The sequence below is a fragment of the Chlorocebus sabaeus genome, chromosome 6 (genome assembly GCF_047675955.1).
Source record: "Chlorocebus sabaeus isolate Y175 chromosome 6, mChlSab1.0.hap1, whole genome shotgun sequence".
Classification (NCBI taxonomy): domain Eukaryota; kingdom Metazoa; phylum Chordata; class Mammalia; order Primates; family Cercopithecidae; genus Chlorocebus; species Chlorocebus sabaeus.
Window position 1 is genome coordinate 46,161,838 of NC_132909.1, and position 22,787 is coordinate 46,184,624.

Consider the following 22,787-nt stretch of genomic DNA (forward strand, 5'->3'; position numbering starts at 1 on the left):
AAGACAAATTTGTACCACCTTTTAGAGGGAAATTTAGTGATCTCTATGAATGCATAGTACACTCTCAACTTAAGAGAAGCAGTTTGTGGAAATTCATGCTGCAGAGACAGTCAGTTCTGCTAGAATGCTTATTTTGAACAAGACATCTGTCTAAATGAGATACAAGTACTGGGAATAATTTGAACATGAGATGAATTTTATGTTTGCTTCTCTTCTATTTTGTGCAGGAGAAACACCAGGTGAATGCAGACACCGCTCCTGGCTGAACAGGACCCCGTGGGAGTATGCAAAACCACGCCAGCACCCCCTCCCATGTCCGGGCGCTCTCTCAGTGTTGTGTTCCCCTGTGTTAGGGGCCAGCCCTGTCCCCATCTGAGGCCATGATGACCTGTCTGACTTCAGATATCCTCCTCCTGGCCTTCACATAATTCACAGGCTGCCACCACATCCACAAACCAACCTCAGGTCTCTTCCAAGGTCAGTACCCTATTTGCTGTAGCATTCATGTAATGCCTAGACACTTAATACGCACACAACGGTGCTGCTGTTTAGAGTGGGTGCCTATCTTTTTTTAAGTGTCACTGAGGAAGTTTTTGAATGTCATACCCTGAGTCTGTTTCCCCACGAACCCTGCAGTTCCCATGACACTCTGCAACTGTGCAGAGTGAGCTCATTTTTAGGGACCCACTTATGTGAGGGTAGGACTAACCGTTCACCCCAGCACACACAGGACATGCGTACGTGGCTGTATAATGGGTGACAGTTACCAAGGGGTGACCTGAGACAGGCTTGTGCCTGAATTGGTTGCTCAGTTAACCTCACTGAACCCAGGCTCGTTGGCACCACCAGTTTTGTGGCCATTCTATGGAGAAGAACCCTGAGGGAGAAGGTGGCAGAGAGAAAGTCTGACGGAAAGTCCCACAAAGATGGAGAAACAGTAAGTAACACATGGCCAGATGGACCCTAGAGCTGCCTGGTTTGGTTCTAACAGTATCCCTGAAATATCTGAACCAACATTCTAAAACAGGATAATTTACACAACAATTCAGACTTATATTTTAAAAAAATAGACAACCTGAGGCTGGACTCACCAGGGGCCTGGTTTAAAATGCACATACCATCCAGCTGGGTGCGGTGGCCCACGTCTGTAATCCCAGTACTTTGGGAGACCGAGGTGGGCGGATCACTTGAGGCCAGGAGTTCAAGACCCACCTGGGCAACATGGTGAAACTCCGTCTCCTCAAAAAATACAAACATTAGCCAGGTGTGGTGGTGAGCGCCTGTAGTCCCAGTCACTCAGGAGGCTGAGGTGGGAGGATTGCTTGAGCCCGGAGAAGTAGAGGCTGCAATGAGCCGTGATGATGCTGCTGCACTCCAGCCTGGGCAACAGTGAGACCCAGTCTCAAAAAAAAAAAAACAAACTGTGCCAATGCCAGGCGGGCCCTGATGAATGGGAATCCTGCATGGTGGCCCAGGTGTCTGCATTCTCAACCAACTCCCAGCAGCCTGGTTTGGGTTCAGGGATACTGCACTGTTCTTCCCATGGCACTCCCTCTGAAGGAGTCTGTGGCAGCCCCTCACTGTGACCTCGTCTAAATGCATCTCTGGCGTCTCTAACCTGCCCCTTCCCGTGCCACAGAACAGAGTCACTGCTCTCCCGTGCCACTGCACAGACTGCTCTCCTGCGCCTTCCGAAATGTGATGACCCCATGAAGCCTGGGAGGGGCCCATGGATTCTACGATCACAAGCACATCCCTCCACACAGATGAGACGCTCACAGCAGCCACCGGTAACCACTCATCCATGACAAGCAAGCGTTCTTAGGGCTGTACCAGCCTCTCACAGACACTAAGGCCCATGATGACGTCGGCAGAGTGGACAGCAAATGCCTTGGAGTTCCCAGCGCGCAAATTCTATCCATCTGATCTTAAACACTTAAGCTGAAAAGAATCCCATTTCTTTACTCGACATGTCAAGGCTGCCCGGATTTCATTTTAAAAGATTTCTGCTAATTAGCCAGGTGTGGTGGCCCAGGCCTGTAGTCCCAGCTGCTCAGGAGGCTGAGGCAGGAGAATCGTTTGAACCTAGGAGGCCAAGGTTGTAGTGAGCTGAGATTGAGTCACTGCACTCCAGCCTGGGTGACAGCAAGACTCCATTTAAAAAAAAGAAAAAAAAATAGGTTCTACTGCTAAAAAACCTTACAAGTGTTAGAGACTCCACGTCTGGGTGAAGAGGACGTCTAAGCCCCACTCATGACACAGATGTCCCTCGCCACCAGCCCACCTGCACTGCCCAAGTCCCCTGCAGACGCCCTGACGCCGCTGTCTGCTCCGGCCCCCGGACCTCTCTGCACAGGCCGTTCCCGGCACCGAGAACATCCACCCTTCCTCCAGGCTAACCTGCCTACTGGTTCCGACTGATCTGTCAAGATTCAACCTGACTGTCCCCTCCCTGGCCCCGGACGGGCTGGGAACCGGGCTGGGAACCATGTTAATCCTGACTCACCTCTCCTGCCCACATCCTTTCTTTTCCACCCCAATCCACCTCTGAGTTTCTTCCCACCACTGCACTGAACAGCTAAGCAGGAGCAGCCATTTGTCTCTGTAGCCCCAGTTCCTGGTGCCGAGCCCAGTTCTCATCAGCAAAGTAAAGGGTGGTCGTATTGCCTAAGCAATAACAAAGTCATCTGATAAAAAGACGGTCTTGGCCAGGCGTGGTGATGCACACCTGTAGCCCCAGCTACTTGGAGGGCTGAGGTAGGAGGATTGCTTGAGCCCAGGCGGTCGAGGCTACAGTGAGCTATGATCACACCACTGCACTCCAACCTGGGTGACAGAGCAAGACCCTGTCTCAAACAAACAAAGGTGACCGGGCACGGTGGCTCTCACCTGTAATCCCAGCACTTTGGGAGGCTGAGGTGGATGGATTGTTTGAGCTCACGAGTTCGTGACCAGCCTGGGCAACATGGCAAAACTCTGTCTCTACAGAAAATACAAAAATCAGCTAGGTGTGGTGACGCGCACCCATGTTCTAGCCCCAGGTAGCCTCCGCTACTTGGGAGGCTGAGGATGGAGGATGGCTTGAGCCCAAGAGGTAGAGGCTGCGGTGAGCCGAGTCTGTGCCACTGCACTCCAGTCTGGGCAACAGAGCCAGACTCTAAGAAAAAACAAACAAAAAACCCCACAACTAATTAGAATTTCACAGGATTTTATGAATTCTGACAGGAAAATCTGAGGATCTGCAGGGCCCCAAACTGGATGAAATCCAAAACCCACAAGGAATTGTAATCTGAGCTCTTACCTGGTACGTGTGCAGGATCTCCAGGAACGACCTGTAGATTTCCGGGTGGTCTAGGAAGCGGGTCTTAATCTTGTTCACATAGCTGATGGCGTTGTTGAATTCCACGGAATCGGACTCCAGGGGTACCTGGGGTTTGTCCTCTTTATACGGCACCTGCTGCTTGAAGTCCTCTGCACCGTCCCCGTGGTTGTGCGAATTCTCCTGACAAGGCGACAATGAGTTACTGCCAGGCCCGACGCCGGAAACAGATTATGAAAAACGCCCGGCCCAGCCACTGTCTGCACAGGAACAGAAAAAAACTCAGCATGGAGCCAGGTTTTATTAGAGACAGGGAAAGGTTACTTCTGAGAGCCCGGAGGCAAGCAGGGCGGGGTGCACAGGTCAGTCTCCCCAGTTCACCTCCACCCGATCCTTACCCATCTACTCAAAGAACACAACAAGTTCAATGAGCACCTTCCATTTGGAAAACTTCACATTCAGGAGAAATGTACACAGTGGATGTTTGAGCCTCTGTGGCGCCAAGTGCTAGGCTGCGTATAATAGAGAAGTCTCCCACGCCTTCTGCAATCTGTTTCAGCAAGATTGCTTTCACATGGGAAGGCACCTACTGCCAACAGTGATGCCAACGTAGGATACATAAGGTGGGGACCCTGGAGGTTAGAGGCGACCCACCGTCCAGGTTGTTGGCGACTTCAAGGGACATGACATTTTTGGTGCTAAGCCCCAGGCCAATCGCAACGAGGTGCATCGGTTGCTTGGGAGAAAAGACAGGCCCTGAATACCCACCAAGAATGCCCTCTATGTGTGTACTTTGCAGCCGATATGAGCAAAAATAGAAACAAGCTTGCCTCCCTCCTATGCTGTGGTGGGACAGGACCACGCCCCCAAAGGAGGAGCTGTTGTTTCTAAACCAGAATTACGCTGCACTATCCCCAGCACACAAGGGCAGGGTCTCCAGCCAGTCAGGATTCCTCCAGCCTGGCTGAGGTTTTTGCTTGGACAACCCCTGCGTGGTGAGTCCCAGAGAACGCTCTTTCACCAAAGTAAAATGACGCCACCTCCCAGCACTCCTGCGTTTTTCTCTGTGGCTTGTCGCCACCTTATGGATCATGTGTTTTACTCGTTGTATTGTCTGTCAGTCCCTGACTAGATGGTGGACTCCACGAGGGCGGGGGTTTTGATCAGGGCTGTATCCCCAGTGCCTGGAACAGTGTGAGGAACAGAGTGGGCTTCACCCGGTTGGGGATGATCAAATGAACGGATGAAGGGACACACTGACTTCACTGTTTCTGCTGCCCCGCGGTGCCCAACACTGCACGTGACCCAAACGCTGACCTTGAGGATCTACTGAGACAGGCAAGGCCAGGCACACCACTGCTGTCTTGTACTGAAACAGGTACCTCTGCTGGGCACAGGCACCATCAGCGGGGCGAGTGCATTCATCAGCTCAGGCTGCCACAATGAGGTAGCCCAGACAGGCTGAAGCAACCGAAGTCAGTAGTTCTCAGTTCTGGCGGCCAGGAGGCCAAGGTCAAGGTGCCAGGAGGTTTGGTTTTCTGAGGCCTCTCCTTGGCTTGCGGACGGCCACTGTCTATGTCCTCATGTGGTCGTCTCTCTGTGCACACATGTCCCTGATGTGTATTCCAATATCATCTTCTTATAAGGACACCAATCAGACTGGATTAGGGCCCACCCTAATGGCCTCATTTAAATCACCTCTTCAAAGGCTCTATCTCCAAATACAGTCACGTTCTGAGGTGCTGGGGGCCAGGGCTAAAATACATGAATTTGGGGTGGAATGTGGGGTGCGGGGATGACACAATTCTGCCCAGAACAACGGGTACAGAGACAATTCTAGAAAGTCTCAGCTGAGAAAAGCAGAAATACAAGACGCAGAGCAGCCGCGATTCTAAAACAATTTCTCCTCGGTGGCAGGATTTGTTCTTCTTGTTTTGAGATGGAGTCTTGCTCTGTCTCCCAGGCTGGAGTGCAGTGGCACGATCCCAGCTCACTGCAACCTTTGCCTCCCAGGTTCAAGTGATTCTCCTGAGTAGGGATTACAGGCGCTGTGCGACCACGCCTGGCTAAATTTTGTATTTTTAGCAGAGATGGGGTTCACCATGTTGGCCAGGCTGGTCTCGAACTCCTGACCTCAAGGGATCTGCCCACCTTGGCCTCCAAAGTGCTGAGATTACAGGCGTAAACCACTGCGCCCAGTCAGTGGCGGGATTCTAAGATTCTCTGGGGATGTCCGCAAGGATTCTCTTTGCTCAGGCTCACAGGGGGCTGCGTCTGTTTCTCCATGGTGCACAGGTTTGACGGCAGAAGGGGCTGGAACGCGCAGGGTGTGGGTACGTAGGGAAGCAGCACGGAGCCAAGGTCTGTTTCAGAGGCAGCTGTAGGCTCCCTGTGAGCCCCCCACCACTCCAAGGAGGCATTTCCAAGCTCCGCATGCATCTGATTCCCTAAAGTGTGCCACTGCGACAAGATGGGGAACCGCGCTCTAGACCAGGGCTTGGCAAAAAGAGCCAGATGGGATGGTACAGCGACTGCGGGGGACAGTGTGGCAGTTCCCTCAACAGGTTGACCATGGAATTATTACTACCATATGACCCGGTAATCCCACTCCCAGATCTCTATACCCAAGAGAACTGAAAACAGGTGCTCAGGCCAGGCGCAGTGGCTCACACCTGTAATTCTCACACTTTGGGAGGTTGAGGTGGACAGATCACTTGAAGTCAGGAGTTTGAGACCAGCCTGGCCAACATGGCAAAACCCCGTCTCCACTAAAAATACAAACATTAGCCAGGTGTGGTGGTGCACACCTGTAGTCTCAGCTACTTGGGAGGCTGAAGAACTGCTTGAACCCAGGAGGCCAAGAATGCACCACTGTACTCCAGCCTGGGCAACAAGAGCAAAACTCCATCTCAAGAAAAAAAAAAAAAAAGAGAGCTGGGTGCAGTGGCTCACGCCTGTAATCCCAACACTTTGGGAGGCCAAGGTGGGCGGATCACAAGGTCAGGAGTTCGAGACTAGCCTGGCCAACACGGTGAAACCCCATCTCTACTAACAACGCAAAAAAATTAGCCAGGTGTGGTGGCAGGAGCTTGTCATTCTAGCTACTTGGGAGGCTGAGGCAGGAGAATCCCTTGAACCTGGGAGGCAGAGGTTGCAGTGAGTTGAGACCCCGTCACTGCACTCCAGCCTGGGTGACACAGTGAGACTCTGTCTCAAAAAAAAAAAAAAAAAGAAAACCAGGTGTTCCAACACATCCTCACACATGAATGTTCGTTGCAGCACTATGCACAACAGCCAAAAGGTGGAAACAGGCCAAACATCCATCAACAGATGAGTGGGCACGCGAAATGTGGTCCCGCCACACACTGGAGAATGATTCAGTCTTGAGGAAGGAAGCACTGATACTGGCTCCGATGTGAATGACCCCGGAAAACACGACGCTGAGTGACATGACAAGCCAGACACCAACGGCCACACAGTGTATGACCCCACTGATATGAAATGTCCAGAACAGGCAAATCCAGAGAGATAGGAAGCAGACTCATGGTTGCCAGGGGCTAGGGGGAGAGGAGAATTAGGAGGGTCAGGGTTTGCTCTTGGGGGTGACGTTAATGTTCTGGAATTAGTAGTGATGGTTGCACGGTATTGTGAATATACTAACACCTTAAGCTGATGATGATGAATTTTACATTATGTGAATAGTATCACAACATGAAATAGTTTTAAAAATTCAATCCTTTGAAACTATAAAAATCACAACCAATCACGCCGAGCCAGGCTGGCTTTGGCCTCCAAGCCGCCATGTGCCGACTGTGCTGCTCTAAACCACCCAGCACAAACCCAGCTTTCTCTCTCTCTTCTGGCACCTCCTCTCTCCCCGTGCCCTGCTGGCCTCGTCAGGCAGAGTCTGAACTGCCTCCCACACCATGACAAACCATCCTGCGTGGCCGACACGTCCATCTGAGCATTCACACGCAGCCCCACCTGCGTACTGATTACCAGAGCCTCAAATGGCAGGCACCTCACAGACACACAGCAGCCCCCCAACTGCCCCAGCCTTACGTACCTCAGCACCGGCCCACACTTTTACCCAGAGAATCAGGCACCCTGGGATCACCCCAGACTTCTCACTCTCACTGACACCCTCCCCGCTCCTGATCTACATCATTATCCACTCTGCCCCCGTCACATGGGAACCCCCTCTGGTCTTTGTCACCAGTCACTCTGTCCCCATCACTCGGGGCACCTCTCTGGTCCTTATCGCAGTCTACTCCGTCCCTATCACTCGGGGGACCCCCCCTCTAGTCCTTGTTACCATCCACTCTGTCCCCATCAGTCTACTTAGTCCCCATCACTTATGGGCTGTCTCTGGTCCCTGTCACCATCCACTTTGTCCTCATCGCTGTCCACCTCTGTCCCCATCACTCGGGGGCCTTTTCCATTCCTTGTTACCATCTATTCTGTCCTCCTCACTTGGGGACTGTCTCTGGTCCTTGTCACCATCCTCTCTGTCCCCATCACTTGGGACCCTCTCTGGTCCTTGTCACCATCCACTCTGTTCCCATCACTGTCTACCCCGCCTCCATCACTTGGGCCCCTCCCTGGTCTCCCAGGGGCCTCCTGACCCGATACTCAGCACAGCAGCAGAACCGCCTCCCAGAACCATTCGGTACTTCTCACGCTCCTGGCTCCCTCTCCCCCTTCTCTCCTTCAGCTCCTGACCCTGCCGTTCTCCTTGGCTGTTCCTCAAGCACACCCACTCACTCTCACCTCAGGCCATCACACCCCACCAGGAACAGTCCCTCATGAAACAGGTCTTGTCCACAGCACCTCCTCCCACCCTTCCTCGGCTTGCTCCATTCTCTGTCTGCCCCCTCCCGCACGCAGCCCGCATGTGCCCATCTGTTTCTCACCGGACCCCCACCTTGACTGTACTGAACCCTGAGAGCAGGGCCTCTGAATAAACCCCAGGGCCTGACTCGCAGAGCCCTCAATAAACTCCAGGGCCTGGATCGGAGAAGGGGTCACCGCCTGCTCCAAGAGCCAAGAATATACTAACACAAGAACTGACTTGTTGACAACTAGCGGGACTTCCCCCAGACAGTAGGTAGGGGGCTCCCTTTGAAAGTTGAGAGGCTGCTTATGTTAGGAGCTGCACGTTAAGGGGTTATCTCTGTCTCTGTCCAAGCCGGTTGTCATCTTCCACGAGGCAGGGTCTGCCCTGAAGAGGACCCGCTAGCTGAGAGCGGCCACCCAGTTTCTCATTCCCGCACCATGCACTGCCCCCTGGCAATGTTCCAGAAGGTGGATACGGTCATGAACAAGACAATGGAGGGGCCCACCTCACCTTAAGGACTCACCGTCTACCAAGGAAGGAAAGCCAACAAGAAACAATGGATTTCGAACTTCTTTTCCCAGCCATTTTGAAATACATAACCCAGGGTGGCGTAAGAATGACACAGGGTAGGGACTAGGGGGGTTCTCTGTGGAGGTGACATTACAACCAAGGCCTGAATTACCCGACAGGAAATGATGCTGACTCAGGAGGCCAAGGAGAGGCTCCGGTAAGAAGCGGTTCCTTCCTACAAGTTCCCTGGGTCGTCACTGGCCACACACCATGGCCTGTGTATGTCTTTCCCCTTTAGACTCGTGTTCTCAACCGGAGCAACTCTGACACCCAGGGGACACTCAGCAACACAGGAGACACTTCAGGTTATCACATCTGGAAGCAACTGGTGGGTGGAGGCCAGGGAGGCCGCTCAAACACCCTTCAGTGCCAGGGTGGCCCCTCGCCATAAAGAATAGTCTAGCCCCCAAAACTGAAGTTAAGGCGCCCTGCACCAAAGGCTGTCCGAGGCTGGGACTCCCTTATTCACCTTCCTTAGACCTATGGGCCACTCCCTACTTGTCAGTAGCCAGCAGGCTTTGTGATAAACTGAGGGGAAAAATGATACTTCAAAACAGTCAAACTAGAAAAACTAAGAAACAGAGAGAAAGTGGAGTGGGGGGTCACACCTGTAATCCCAAAACTTTGGGAGGCCAACGCAGGAGGATCACTTGAGTCCAGCCTGAACAACATGGTGAAACCCTGTCTCTATTTTAAAAATGTAAAAAAGGCCAGGCACAGTGGCTCACGCCTATAATCCCAGCACTTTGGGAGCTGAGGTGGGAGGATCACTTAAGGTCAGGGGTTCGAGACCAGCCTGGCCTACATGGTAAAACCCTGTCTCTACTAAAAATACAAAAATTAGTTGGGTGTGGTGGTGCATACCTGTAATTGCAGCTACTTGGAAGGCTGAGGCAGGAGAATGACTTGAAACTCAGAGGCGGAGGTTGCAGTGAGCCAAGATCACGCCACTGCACTCTAGCCTGGGTGATAGTGAAATGGCGTCTCAAAAAAATAAAAAAGTAAAAAAAATTCAATTAAACTAAAAAAAAAAAAAGAACTTTGGGAGGTCGAGGCAGATGGATCACCAGGTCAGGAGTTTGAGACCAGCCTGACCAACATGGTGAAACCCCGTCTCTACTAAAAATACAAAAATTAGCTGACAGTGGTGGCAGGCACCTGTAATTCCAACTACTCAGCAGGCTGAGGCAGGAGAATCGCTTAAACCTGGGAGGCAGGGATGCAGTGAGCCGAGATCATGCCATTGCACTCCAGCCTGGGTGACACAGCAAGACTCCGTCGTAGAAAAAAAAAAAAAAAATTGGTGGCCGGGTGCAGTGGCTCACGCCTATAATTTCAGCACTTTGGGAGGCTGAGGCGGACAGATCATATGAGGTCTGGAGTTTGAGACCAGCCTGACCAACATGGAGAAACCCCATCTCTACTAAAAATACAAAATTAGCCAGGCGCGGTGGCACATGCCTGTAATCCCAGCTACTCGGGAGGCTGAGGCAGGAGAATAGCTTGAACCGGGTAGGCGGAGGTTGCAGTGAGCCGAGATCGTGCCATTGCACTCCAGCCTGGGCAACAAGAGAGAAACTCCGTCACAAAAAAAAAAGAAAGAAAGAAAAAAGGAGTATCACCAGGGCTTCTGTGTGTGGGAAACCCTGTGAGGCTTTCAGATGATGGCCTCTCAAAGGACTCCAGGGAGCTGAAAGCTCAAAGGACTCCTGAAGCCACGCGAGTCACAGCCCGGACCTGGGACATCTCTCATGTGTCTGTCCTGAAGCCACTCAAACAACAGCCCAGACTGCTGGGAAGCAGGGCTGGAAACCTGACAGCACCTGTGTCAATATCAACTGGAAGCGAGTGGGCTCCTGGGTGCCCTGAAGAGAACAAATCTCTACAGCTAAGACAGGAAGCCCTGGAAATGACTGTTCCTAGGCTGCAGGAAGATGACCAAGGCCCTGCTGAGTAGCTACTAAGTGAAAAGTTCTTTTCAAGCCTTTCCCCAAATCAGCGGGCCTGCACCGTCGTCATTGTCACCTAAGCCACCTACGGGGAGACAAGACTGCCAGCCCTCCACGGCTGGGGACCCGCGGCTACTTAAAGGAAGAGCCAACTCCAAATACAACCACAGTGTGGCGCCTGTCATGATCTAGCCCTGAAAGTCGAGTTACTCCACGGGCAGGGACTCTGCTGAAAGGCAGTGTCCACATGCAGGATGCACAGTTCACATCTTTCCACTCCGGCTCTTTCTGAGTGAGTGACAGGAACGACACCCAGTGTTTCCACAGCATACAGGCTCTGCAAAGTGCTCTCGTAGATGCTCCTACTGCAAACGAGCTTGGCTTTCTCCCGCAGTCGTAACTGTTCTGGAGATTAATCTTGCTAAGGCTTTCACGGTCTGAGGCGCTAGCAGTACATCTGGATCCTGGGGCTTCATTTGCAAACAGGAAATGGAAGGCTCTTCGGAGTTCAGTGGCCACACGCTTCCAAGTTCCCCTTTAAAGCTGAGACTCCGCCGGGTGCGGTGGCTCACGCCTGTAATCCCAACACTTTGGGAGGCAGAGGCGGGCAAATCACAAGGTCAGGAGTTCGAGACTGGCCTGACCAGGTGGTCAGGCCATTAAAAATACAAAAAAACTAGCCGGGCATGGTGGCGCATGCCTGTAATTTCAGCTACTCAGGACGCTGAGGCAGGAAAATCTCTTGAACCCGGGAGGCGGAGGTTGCAGGGAGCATGATTGAGATTGCACCACTGCACTCTAGCCAGGGCGACAGAGGGAGACGCCATCTCAAAAAAGAAAAAAAAACTGAGACTCGCTCCTTGGTTTTCAGGAGACAACAGGCTGTCGGCGGACAGGGTCTTGCACAGAGAAGCAGCAGAATTTTTTTTTTTTTTTTTTTTTTTGAGATGGAGTCTTGCTCTGTCACCCAGGCTAGAGTGTAGTGGCACAATCTCTGCTCACTGCAACCTCCGCCTCCCGGGTTCAAGCAGTTCTCATGCCTCGGCCTCCCAAGTAGCTGGGATTACAGGCATGCGCCACTGTGACTGGCTAATTTTTATATTTTTAGTAGAGACAGGATTTCACCATGTTGGCCAGGCTGGTCTCGAACTCCTGACCTTGTGATCTACCCGTCTCGGCCTCCCAAAGTGCTGGGATTATAGGCGTGAACCACCGTGCCTGGCCGAGCAGCAGCAGAATTGACACGCACCTTGTACACAGAATTAATACAAAAGCACTGCCACATTACCCTTGGCTGTTCTCTTTCCAACTGACTGCAGAGCGTCAGATCCCTAACTGACTGGACAGTCTACCATCTCTTCCATCAAAGGACAGACCTACCAAGTGGATCCAGCAGTAGATTCTGACACTCCCTGCTAAAACTCTCGGGGTGAGGCCTTGGAGGAGGTTGGGAGAGCTGGTTCACTTACACCAGTGGTTCTCAACAGGGGCACTTTTCTCCCCAAGGAGACACCTGGCAATGTCTGGAGACATTTCTGGCTGTCAGAACTGAGTGAAGGTCTGGTGGGTGCAGGCTAGGGATCCTGCTAAACATCCCACAACGCACTGGGAAGCCCCCAACAGCAAAGAATTATGCCTTAAATGGCAATAGTGCTGAGGTGCAAAAAATGACAATGGACATCTTATAAAAGGAAATATTAAGTAGGCTTTCTTTTTCTCAGAGGCGCTAGTGAGCTCAAGCATGAAGACACCGTAGAGATAGAAGGGGCAGTGAGCCAGGCATGGTGGCTCACTCCTGTAATCCCAGCACTGTGGGAGGCCAAGGTGGGCAGATCGCTTGAGGCCAGGAGTTCAAGACCAGCATGGGCAACATAGTGAGACCCTGTCACTACAAAAATAATAATAATAATAAATTAGCTGGCCATGGTGGTGCATACCTGCAGTACTAGCTACTTAGGAGGCTGAGACGGGAAGATCACTTGAGCCCAGGAGGTTGAGACTGCAGTGAGCTATGATGGCACCACTGCACTCCAGCCTGGGCAACAGAGTGAGACTCTTTTTCTTTTTTTTTTTTTTTTTTTAAAAAAAAAGAGGCCAGGCATGGTGGCTCATGCCTATAATCCCAGCACTCTGGGAGGCTGAAGCAGGCGGATCACTTGAGGTCAGGAGTTCAAGAACAGACTGGCCAACATGGAGAAACCCCATCTCTACTAAAAATACAAAAATTAGCCGAGCATGGTGGCACATGCCTGTAACCCCAGCTACTCTGGAGGCTGAGGCAGGAGAATCGCCTGAACCTGGGAGGCGGAGGTTGCAATGAGCTGAGATTGTGCCACTGCACTCCAGCCTAGGTGACAGGGCCAGACTCAGTCTCAAAAAAAAAAAAAAAAAAAAAAAAAAAAAAAAAAAAAAAAAAAAAATAGAGGGCCAGCACCTATCACCCAAGAAAGCACCAAAGCCAGGCCAGGAGTCCCAACTAAGCTAATGATCCTATCAACAATGAAATGAAACACAACCACCATAAACGTGGCTATTCACACACCATCTCGACCACTTTATTTTGTAGGTGGTACTGAGAGTGATCAGAGGCAGACGAGGACATACCCAAATACAAGGGCAAGCCTGCCTGGTATGCTCGCTGGGAAAGCCTGAAGCCAAGACCTCAGCAACTGCTGGGGTGGTTATTCTGTGTTAGGAGGATACCTCCCTGACATCCACTCTTGATTTAAATCTTCCAAACAGATCAATTTGGGAGGCAGAGGCTGCTTGTGTAGGTGTTTCCATATCTATTTTGATTTGTGCTAGAAGCAATGAGCATGTCTAGAAAAAGAACAGATCTTAAGTGGCTTTCTAGCAATGATACAAGAGAGACACGTGGCCCAACCTGAGTAGCAAGATACACACGGTGAAGGCTGAGATCACCCGAACCACTGTAGCAGCATACCTGGCTTGTCAGAGGCGACTGTATGTTTAACTTGCCATTCTTGGGAATGTCTATTCTGTATCCAAGGGGAAGAAAAGCGTTGAATCCAACGATGAGGTCAGGGTGCTCGTGGAAGAGCTGTGAGACACGTCTGATGACTCCAGGAGTATCGATGCTAGAAGAAACAACGGAAGTGGGCAAAAGGGTCTTAGGAAGTAAATGAAAAATGTAATCTATTCCCCACTCCCTTGATACTGCCACATAAACACCTTCTCAACAGACAACAAAGGAACCTAAAATGTGACCCACCAGGCGCAGTGGCTCCTGCCTGTAATCCCAGCACTTTGGGAGGTCAAGGCAGGCACATCACCTGAGGTCAGGAGTTCGAGACCAGCCTGGCCAACACAGTGAAACACTGTCTCTACTAAAAATACAAAAATTAGCTTGGCGTGGTGGTGCGCGCCTGCGGTCCCAGTTACTCAGGAGGCAGAGGCACGAGAATCACTTGCACCCGAGAGGCAGAGGGTTGCAGTGAGCCAAGATCACACCACTGCACTCTAGCCTGGGCGACAGAGCGAGAATCCGTCTCCAAAAAAAAAAAAAAAAAAAAAGTGCCCGATGTGATAGCATCTGTACACCATGATCTATCTCCTGACTGGCTAGGCCTGAGCTCCTTGTTTCCTCCTGGTGAGAATGAGAGAATACTGACACTGCTCAGCTCCCCCAAAACACTCCAAGAATGGGCACTTGGTTCTGAAAATGTCAGGAGAGTCAACCGCAAGGCCTGGACACCAAGAAGTGGCAGGAGGCCAAAGTCCTCCAAGCAATGTGAAAAATTCCCTCATTTCATATCAGATAGAGATGACTATGACACGGGTCTCCATCTGAGCAAACAATTGCAATGCATAAATACCAATGGTACTGCCAAGTATGGGAAACGTGTAACAGGAGGGGAGAGATGGAGTCTCCCTTCAGGTTGCATCGCAGCCCAGCCCTTAGCACTGGGCTCCTGGAAAGAAACCAGGCCAACCCCACCATGTTTCCTAAGAGGGGGCAGCAGTAAGGTAAGGATATGACCTCCATGAGTCTGACTCAGAGGGTCTGAGTTCTAGTGTCACCTCTGCCACTTAGGTGGGTCGCTTAGCCACTCCAAGTCTCAGTGAGCCTCCTATAAAAACAAGGGCATGATCCCAGGGTTTCCCATCTATCTGTAATCCTCCTTGATTCTGGGCCTGCAAAATCAGCTCATGTGTTTTAAACGTTTTCTGTGTGCCAGCTCCCTTAGTAAGCATTTTATGCGTCTTACTTCCAAGCAGGCCTGGGACCACAGTGAGCCCAGAGAAGCATCTTGAGGACAAGATTAAAGGGGAAGAGGGTGCCAAAAATTTCAATCATCAAGACAAATAACATTTTACAGAGTTTGAAAATAAAAAATCAAAATGGGTCCCACCAAATCTTTCACGAACAAAACTAATTTTAAAATCAACATATTAAATCAAGGCTGGATTTGACTCTATGAGTGTGCACCGCCCTGCCCTCCCTGCCTCTCCCCCAGATCCCTGTCCCGCTTCCAGGAATCCCCACAAAGCTCCACAAGGTGGGTACTATCCATTTCCATTTTTGTTACGAGAAGGAGCTAAGACTCTGAGAGATTCGACAACCTGCGCAAGGTCACCCGGCCAAGGGGGCAGCCTGGGGAGGGGAGGTCTCACCCCGCTAGGCCTGATTCCGGCCCAGGGGGGCCCCCCGAGGTGGAAAGGGGCCCCGCGGGTACCTCTGGCTTTTGAACTCCTTCATGATCTCCAGGAAGCCGTTGTAGGTGGCGGGGTCGCTGCCAAAGCGGATCTTCACCTGGTCCAGATAGGTGAGGGCGTCTTCTACCTGCAGAGAGGGGGAGGGTCCCGGTGGGCCCGGGTCGCGGGAGGAGGGGACGAGGGGTCCGGGTCCCTGAGGGGAAGAGGATGGGCTGGCCCTTCGGAGGGCGGAGGTGAGTGATGAGGGGTGAGGGGTCCGGGGCCGTGCAGAGGGGAGGCCGAGGCTGGGCCGGGCCGGGCGGGGCCGGGGTCGGGCGGGGCCTGGGTGAGGGGCGCCCGCCCGCGGGGTCCAGAGGATGGGGTCCCCGAGTGAGGGCGGGGACGCCACTCACGTGCACTGGCAGCTTCTCGTGGCCCGCGGAGCCCGAGCGACCCCAGCGGGCGCCGCTCAGCCCCCGGCCCGCGGGGCCGCCGCCGCCGCTGCCGCCGCCAGCGTGCGCCATGTCCGAAGTCGGAGCTGCGCCCCGCCCCGCCCCCGCCCGAGGGCCTGCCGCGCATGCGCAGCCTCCGCCTTTGGAGGCGGGGTTTGATGATGTTAGTGGGGCGGTGCTCTTTGAGGGACTAGTCCTGAGGATCTTCTCCTTAAGATTGGTATCATAATTAATGATTTATATAGCAGGAGTAGGCGAACCAAGACCCGCCGGCTGCTTTGTCCCGCCCTGCAAGCTCAGAATTCTTTTTACATGTTTACATAGCTGGGGGAAAAATCCAAAGGAGAAGAATAGTCTATGACCTGAGAAAAGTTTCTGAAATTCACATTTCAGTGTCCCTGAATAAAGTTTTATTGGCACACAGACACGCCCACGCGTTTACCTAGCATCTCTGCCTGCTTTTGCCTTTCAACGAAGTAGGTAGTTGCTAAAGATGCCACAGATCTGCAGAACCTGAAGTATTTACGATCTTGCCTTTTATGGAAAAAGTTTGTTGGCCCCTGCTTTATAGAGTTGACGGTACAATGAAGTATGAACACCCAGCGCCCTAATACAGGGCCTTGCGTGGTGAATTTTTGCTAAATGGCCTTTGAGTTACTCCTACTCCTCCCACCTTCACTTCCCTATCCTTGGCCTCACCACTTCCCATCTGGACCAGTTTAGGAGCCTCCTACCCCTGGTACTTTCTCAGCCCTGGTACTATCAAGAACTCTAGGCTAGGGTGGTGGCTCACGCCCGTAATCCCAGCACTTTGGCAGACAGAGGCGGGAGAATTGCTTGAGGTCAGGAGTTCAAGACCAACCTGGCAGCGTAGCAAGACCCACGTCTCTACTAAAAAAAATTAAAATGAGGCTGGGCGCGGTGGCTCACGCCTGTAATCCCAGCACTTTGGGAGGCCGAAGCGGACGGATCACAAGGTCAGGAGTTCGAGACTAGCCTGGCCAATATGGTGAAACCCCATCTCTACTAAAACTACAAAAGAATTAGCCAGGCATGGTGGCGGGCACCTGTAGTCCCAGCTACTTGGGAGGCTGAGGCAGGAGAAACACTTGAACCCAGAAGGTGGAGGTTGTCATGAACCAAGATCATGCCATTGCATTGCAGCCTGGGCAACAGAGCAAGACACTGTCTCAAAAAAAAAAAAAGAAAGAAAGAAAGAAAAAGAAAATGAAAAAATTGGCTGGGCGCAGTGGCTCACACCTGTAATCCCAGCACTTTGGGACGCCAAGGCGGGCGGATCACCTCAGGTCGGGAGTTGGAGACTAGCCTGACCAACACAGAGAAATCGCGTCTCTACTAAAAATGCAAAATTAGCCAGGCTTGGTAGCACATGCCTGTAATCCCAGCTACTCGGGAGGCTGAGGCAGGAGAATTGCTTGAACCCGGGAGGTGGAGGTTACAGTGAGCCAAGATCGTGCCATCGCACTCCAGCCTGGGCAACAAGAGCAAAACTCTGTCTCTAAATAAATAAATATATATATATATAAAAAATGAAAAATGAAAAAATTAGCTGAGTGTGGTGTTGCACACGTGTAGCCCCAGCTACTCGGGAGGCTGAGGCAGGAGGATTGCTTATGCCCAAGAGTTCAAGGCTGCAGTGAGCCACTGCACTCCAGCCTGGGAAGCATAAGAGTGCTTTTTTTTTTTTTTTTTTTAGCATCTTGTCTCTTAAAAAAACCAAACAGAGAAACAAAAAACTCCACTCATTCCACCACTGCTTTCTTTTTTTTTTTTTTTTTTTTGAGACGGAGTCTCGCTCTGTCACCCAGGCTGGAGTGCAGTGGCCGGATCTCAGCTCACTGTAAGCTCCGCCTCCCGGGTTCACGCCATTCTCCTGCCTCAGCCTCCCGAGTAGCTGGGACTACAGGCGCCCGCCACCTCGCCCGGCTAGTTTTTTGTATTTTTTAGTAGAAACGGGGTTTCACCGTGTTAGCCAGGATGGTCTTGATCTTCTGACCTCGTGATCCGCCCGTCTCAGCCTCCCAAAGTGCTGGGATTACAGGCTTGAGCCACCGCGCCCGGCTTCCACCACTGCTTTCAAACCTCCAAGGTCTTCCTATTTCTAATGAGATGAAATCTAAGCACCTACATTGCAGGCTGTCAGAATTGGTCCTTAGGAGCCTTTTCCTGCAGGATTTTCCACCAAAGCAAACTGCCTCTGTGCAGAACTTCACACTATTGCCTGACCAACTTGGCTGCTTCCTGGCCCCAAGCATTGGCACTCACCATTTCCTTTGCCAAAAGTACTGTCATGCCTCTTTGTTATTCAGAAAGCACCTGTGCATCGTTTTAAACACAGCCCAAATATCCCTTTCCCTCAGGAAGCTTTCCCAGTCCCCTTCTATGTCTCCCCTCAGTCCCTTGTATTTCATATTTGTTTTGTGTCCATCTCTAACACAAATCCCTGACACAACCTCTCAGTCAGCATTCATCACATAAATGAGCATTCAATTAATGACCAAGTGCATTCTATTTTTACAAGTGAAGAGGTGCAGGAAAGTTGAGAGTAAATTGGCATTGGCTGCATCATTTACCAGGCACCTCGCTAAGTGTCAGGAATAGAATGGTAAAAAGGAACGCAAATTTGGCTATTAAGAGCTTTCAGTCTTTCAGGATAGGAATCTAGTAATCACACAAATGTAAAGTTTCGCATGTAACAAATACTCTAAAGAGAAGGTATACATGTAACAGTTCCTAAATTTCTGTTGCTGTGGCTGTGTAACAAATGAGCCCTTGACAATCCCAGCACTTTGGGAGGCCAAAGAGGGGGAAGTCTTGAGGCCAGGAGTTTGAGACCAGCCTGGGCAACATAGCAAGATCCTATCTCTACGAAAACATTAAAAAGAAAGAAAAATGGAAAGAAAAATAAAAACATTATAAGGTCTGGGCTTTCTGTAAAAGAAAAGAAAAGAAAAAAAAAGGCAGTTCAAGACTTAGTGTAGCAAGAGGAGCCACAGACAAAACCTGTCAGACTCTGGTTGTAGAAGGAAGGGCTTTATTCAGCTGGGAGCATTGGCAAGCTACTGCCTTAAAATCCGAGCTCCCCAAGGGTACAATTTCTGTCCCTTTTAAGGGCTCACAACACTAAAGATTTCACATGAAAGGGTCATGATTGATTTGAGCAAGTAGGGGGTATGTGACAGGGGCTGCATGCACCAGTGATCAGAGTGAAACAGAACAGAGCAGGGAGTTTCACAATGTTCTTTTATACAATGCGGGGAATCTATGGATAACATCAGTTTCTAAGTCATGAGTTGATTTTTAACTACTAGGTTTAGGCCAGGCAGGCCCAGGCCCGGTTTTGGGCCTGGTGCTGGGCTGCCTGTTTTTGGTTTATTTCCTTGTTTTTTCTTAAAACAGGTACTGAGTATAAAACAATATGAGAGGGTCTCTCTCTTTCCTCATTTCCCCCCTTTGAGACTCTCACTTTTTATGAGTGGGAGTTCTCACTCTTATTTTTGTTACTTATGTCTTTTTGTGCAATAGATTGATAGTGATTTATATAGTACACTTGTGCTGAAGCATTTTGGTGAACTAAGGTAGGAATGAAGTTTTTTATCATTTGAAGAAGTACGGGTAGCAAACAAGGGAGCAGTCAGCAGGTTTTTATTACCATTATGACTTTTATACTAAAAGTTTTAAATCCTCCTAGTGCTGGGAACTAATTTTTAAACATGGCTTCAGGGTCGAATTCGTCCTACACTTTTATGGGCACGTGTGTCGGTTTTGTCATATTTTTAGCTATGTCTTTAACTACTTGCCTTTGATTATGTGTAGACAGTAATTAGTAAAGTTAAATTTTTTATAGACCTCTTTTTCAGCCGCTAGCAAGTAGTCCAAAGCCAATCTATTTTGATAGATAGCATTTCTTATCTGAGTTTCTTGCCAGGCCAGAATAGTCAAAACTTGCCCGGTTTTATTAGTGATGATTTCTAAAACAGCTTGCAACCGTATGGCTCGGTTGAGCATGTACATGGGGGTCCAGCATCCCCATGAGCCATCTTGTGTCTAAGTGGCAGGTCTATAGTATTATATAATATTTTAGGAGGTCATTTACCATCTTTCCAATTACCTATGGCTATGCTTTGTTTTCCAAGGGAAGCATAGACAGGGAAGCCCAGGAGTTCACCTGTTTTTATGGGCAGTAGGAAGAAAGATGGTTTAATAGTGCCAATAACACAACTACCTGTCCACTGGTCAGGCAGCTTAGCATAGGCTCTATGTCTACTTATCCAGTAAAACCTGGTGGGGACAGTCCAGTCCTGTGGAATTCTGGGTGCGCCCAGACAGTCTGCGACCTTGGAAATTTACTGAATGGATCTCTTTCTGTGTGACTGGAACTCTACCATGTAACTGGCTTTTTTGGAATCATTATACACTTTTTTGCCCTAGACAACTAAGTCATCCTACAGAATGAGTGAATTTTTTCTTTTTTCTAACTATGCAATGTTGTCCAATAATTGAGACTTTTAGAACCTAGAGATGATTAGGGTGATTCTTTTGGGCCAGGAATTCATCAGGAACTGGGTTCGTAGGCACTAATTCTTAGGCTTCTTATGGCCATTGATCTCTTATTACAGTTTTTTCACAAACATAACATGAACTGACATTTAGAGACTGGGCTACATGCTCGGCTAATTGCAGAAACAAATTTCTGGTTTTTCCTGGAGTCTCTGGTACTGGCACATTTAGTTTATTATAGAAAGTCTGAATTACTGGTTCTGGAGAGAGTTTACGAACCCCCTTTTTTACTAAGATATTTACTGTAGAACCTAGTCTTTTCCTATTGATGCCCAGAGATACGGGTTCTCCTTTTTTTTTTTTTTTAACCTTGGGTTTAAGGGATTTGTAATTATTAATTTTAAGGAGTTGCAGCTTCCACTGGTACAGGAGGCACTGCCTTCTCCTTTTTGGAGCTAAACAGGATCTTTTTTATCCTTTTTTTAAGTAGTCTAGATGACATAAGACCAGTAATTACACATATTTGCACATGAAGTTAATTTATGACAGATATACTTATTTCCTGCCATGTAACCTTTTTTTTTTTTTTTGACTTAAAGAACTGTATCTTATTCTATGCTGATTGCTATTGATAGTGGCACAAGCATTAAATTTTAGGATTATGTGTTTGGAGTCCCCTCTTTCTTCTGTCCTAGCTATTTACTTGTGTTACCTAGAAAAGGAGCGTCCTTAATTTTATTTTAAAAACTGTGATCATGAGAGGCTTAAAATGGGTCATAACATACATCAGGTTGGTTACTTTCTGGGCTACATACCTTGGATAGAATAGTATTATACAAACAAGTTTCTTTTAGAGTCCTGGTACACTTGTAATAACCATAAAATAATAGGACTGTAGCAATCTTTTGTCCTACCTCAGTGACTTGAGGTAGATACTGGGAACAGCCCTCAGTCTGAGGAAGGTCCGTTGAAGTCCTTACTATGCAAGTCCAAATTTTGAGGAAAATGAGTCCTGCGATGAGTTTCCTCATGCTTTGGCCCTGTGAGGACCAGTCAGCTTCCAGATGTCACTGGAGCAGGGCTTGTCGTCATCTTCAGAGTCACTTTGCAGGGGTTGGCGAAGCTGCTCCCATTCACGTACAGCTCCAACGATGTTTAAAGTTGGTCTCGGAGGTTGGGTCCACTAGAATAAACTGAGTCCAATACTTCTACCCAGTTATGTATAACTGGGCTCTCTGATACCAGGAGCAAGGTGGCGGGGTTTAGGGTGTTGCAAACTTCAATGGTTATGTGGGAATTTTCACAGAGCAAGCTTTGGTATCTAGTTAGTCTAGCATTCATTAGCTAATGGTGTCCTTTGGTATTTATTAAAATCACCACAGCATGGGGGGACTTTATGTTTAGGTTTTGCCTAAGAGTTAGCTTATCTGCTTCTCGTGCTAACAGGGCCATTGCTGCCAGGGCCCCTGGACATGGGGGCCAGCCTTTGGATACCCCGTCTAGTTGTTCTGAGAGATAGACCACTGGCCTTGTCCAGGGCCCTACAGTCTGGGTTAAAACTCCAACTGCCATTTTTTCTCTTTCTAACACATAGAGTGTAAAGAGTTTTGTCAGGACACGTAGCCTCTGGGCTGGGGCCAACATGAGTTTTTCTTTTTAACTCATGAAAAGCTCATTGCTGTTGGTTGTAACAGATGTAGTTTATCTAATCTACATTTTTATTGACTGTCATCTACTAAAATATTGACTTAAATCCTGTGACTATGGCCGGGCGCGGTGGCTCAAGCCTGTAATCCCAGCACTTTGGGAGGCCGAGACGGGCGGATCACGAGGTCAGGAGATCGAGACCATCCTGGCGAACATGGTGAAACCCCGTCTCTACTAAAAATACAAAAAACTAGCCGGGCGAGGTGGCGGGCGCCTGTAGTCCCAGCTACTCCGGAGGCTGAGGCAGGAGAATGGCGTAAACCCGGGAGGCGGAGCTTGCAGTGAGCTGAGATCCGGCCACTGCACTCCAGCCTGGGCGACAGAGCCAGACTCTGTCTCAAAAACAAAAAACAAAACAAAAAAAAATCCTGTGACTATTTGATTTCAAGCTTTAAATTGATCTGGTATTCCTTGCAGGGCTCCAGTTGCATCTCAATAGATGTGAGAGTTGAAAGACCTATAAGGGGCTTCTCTCACTTTACGATGTCTCATTATTTTTTTCCTCTGGTTGATGAAATGCTAGGGTGAAAGGGATAGTCAAATGGACTAAAGCACAAGTGCCACTCTAGTTATTTGGCAGAGTACCCAGTAAAGGTACACCCCAATACCACCACACATCCACTTGGGGATGAACAAGGGCTGACTGATTGATAAGCTCTTGAAAATTCTTAAGCTCACTGCATCCCTTCAGGTGTCCAAGGAATGCTAAGTTTCCTCCCTGCCATGAGAGACATGAAGTGACCTTAGTGTTGGGAGACGGAAGCTGGATGGCCCTC

At 49.8% G+C, this 22,787-nt stretch overlaps 1 protein-coding gene across 2 annotated transcripts in view; it reads right to left on the reverse strand.

Annotated features, from left to right (window-relative positions):
• Nucleotides 1–15,873, reverse strand: part of SIN3B (SIN3 transcription regulator family member B) — a 49,473-nt gene extending 33,600 nt beyond the window's left edge. For both annotated transcript variants that reach the window (XM_007995664.3, XM_007995663.3), the window contains exons 1-4: nt 15,745–15,873; nt 15,373–15,479; nt 13,620–13,773; nt 3,302–3,502 (exon numbers count right to left, since the gene is read on the reverse strand). In XM_007995664.3, coding sequence (XP_007993855.1) covers nt 3,302–3,502; nt 13,620–13,773; nt 15,373–15,479; nt 15,745–15,855 — 573 coding nt within the window. In that variant the 5' untranslated portion in view covers nt 15,856–15,873. The remainder of the gene's footprint in view (nt 1–3,301; nt 3,503–13,619; nt 13,774–15,372; nt 15,480–15,744) is intronic.
• Nucleotides 15,874–22,787: the final 6,914 nt, after the last annotated feature.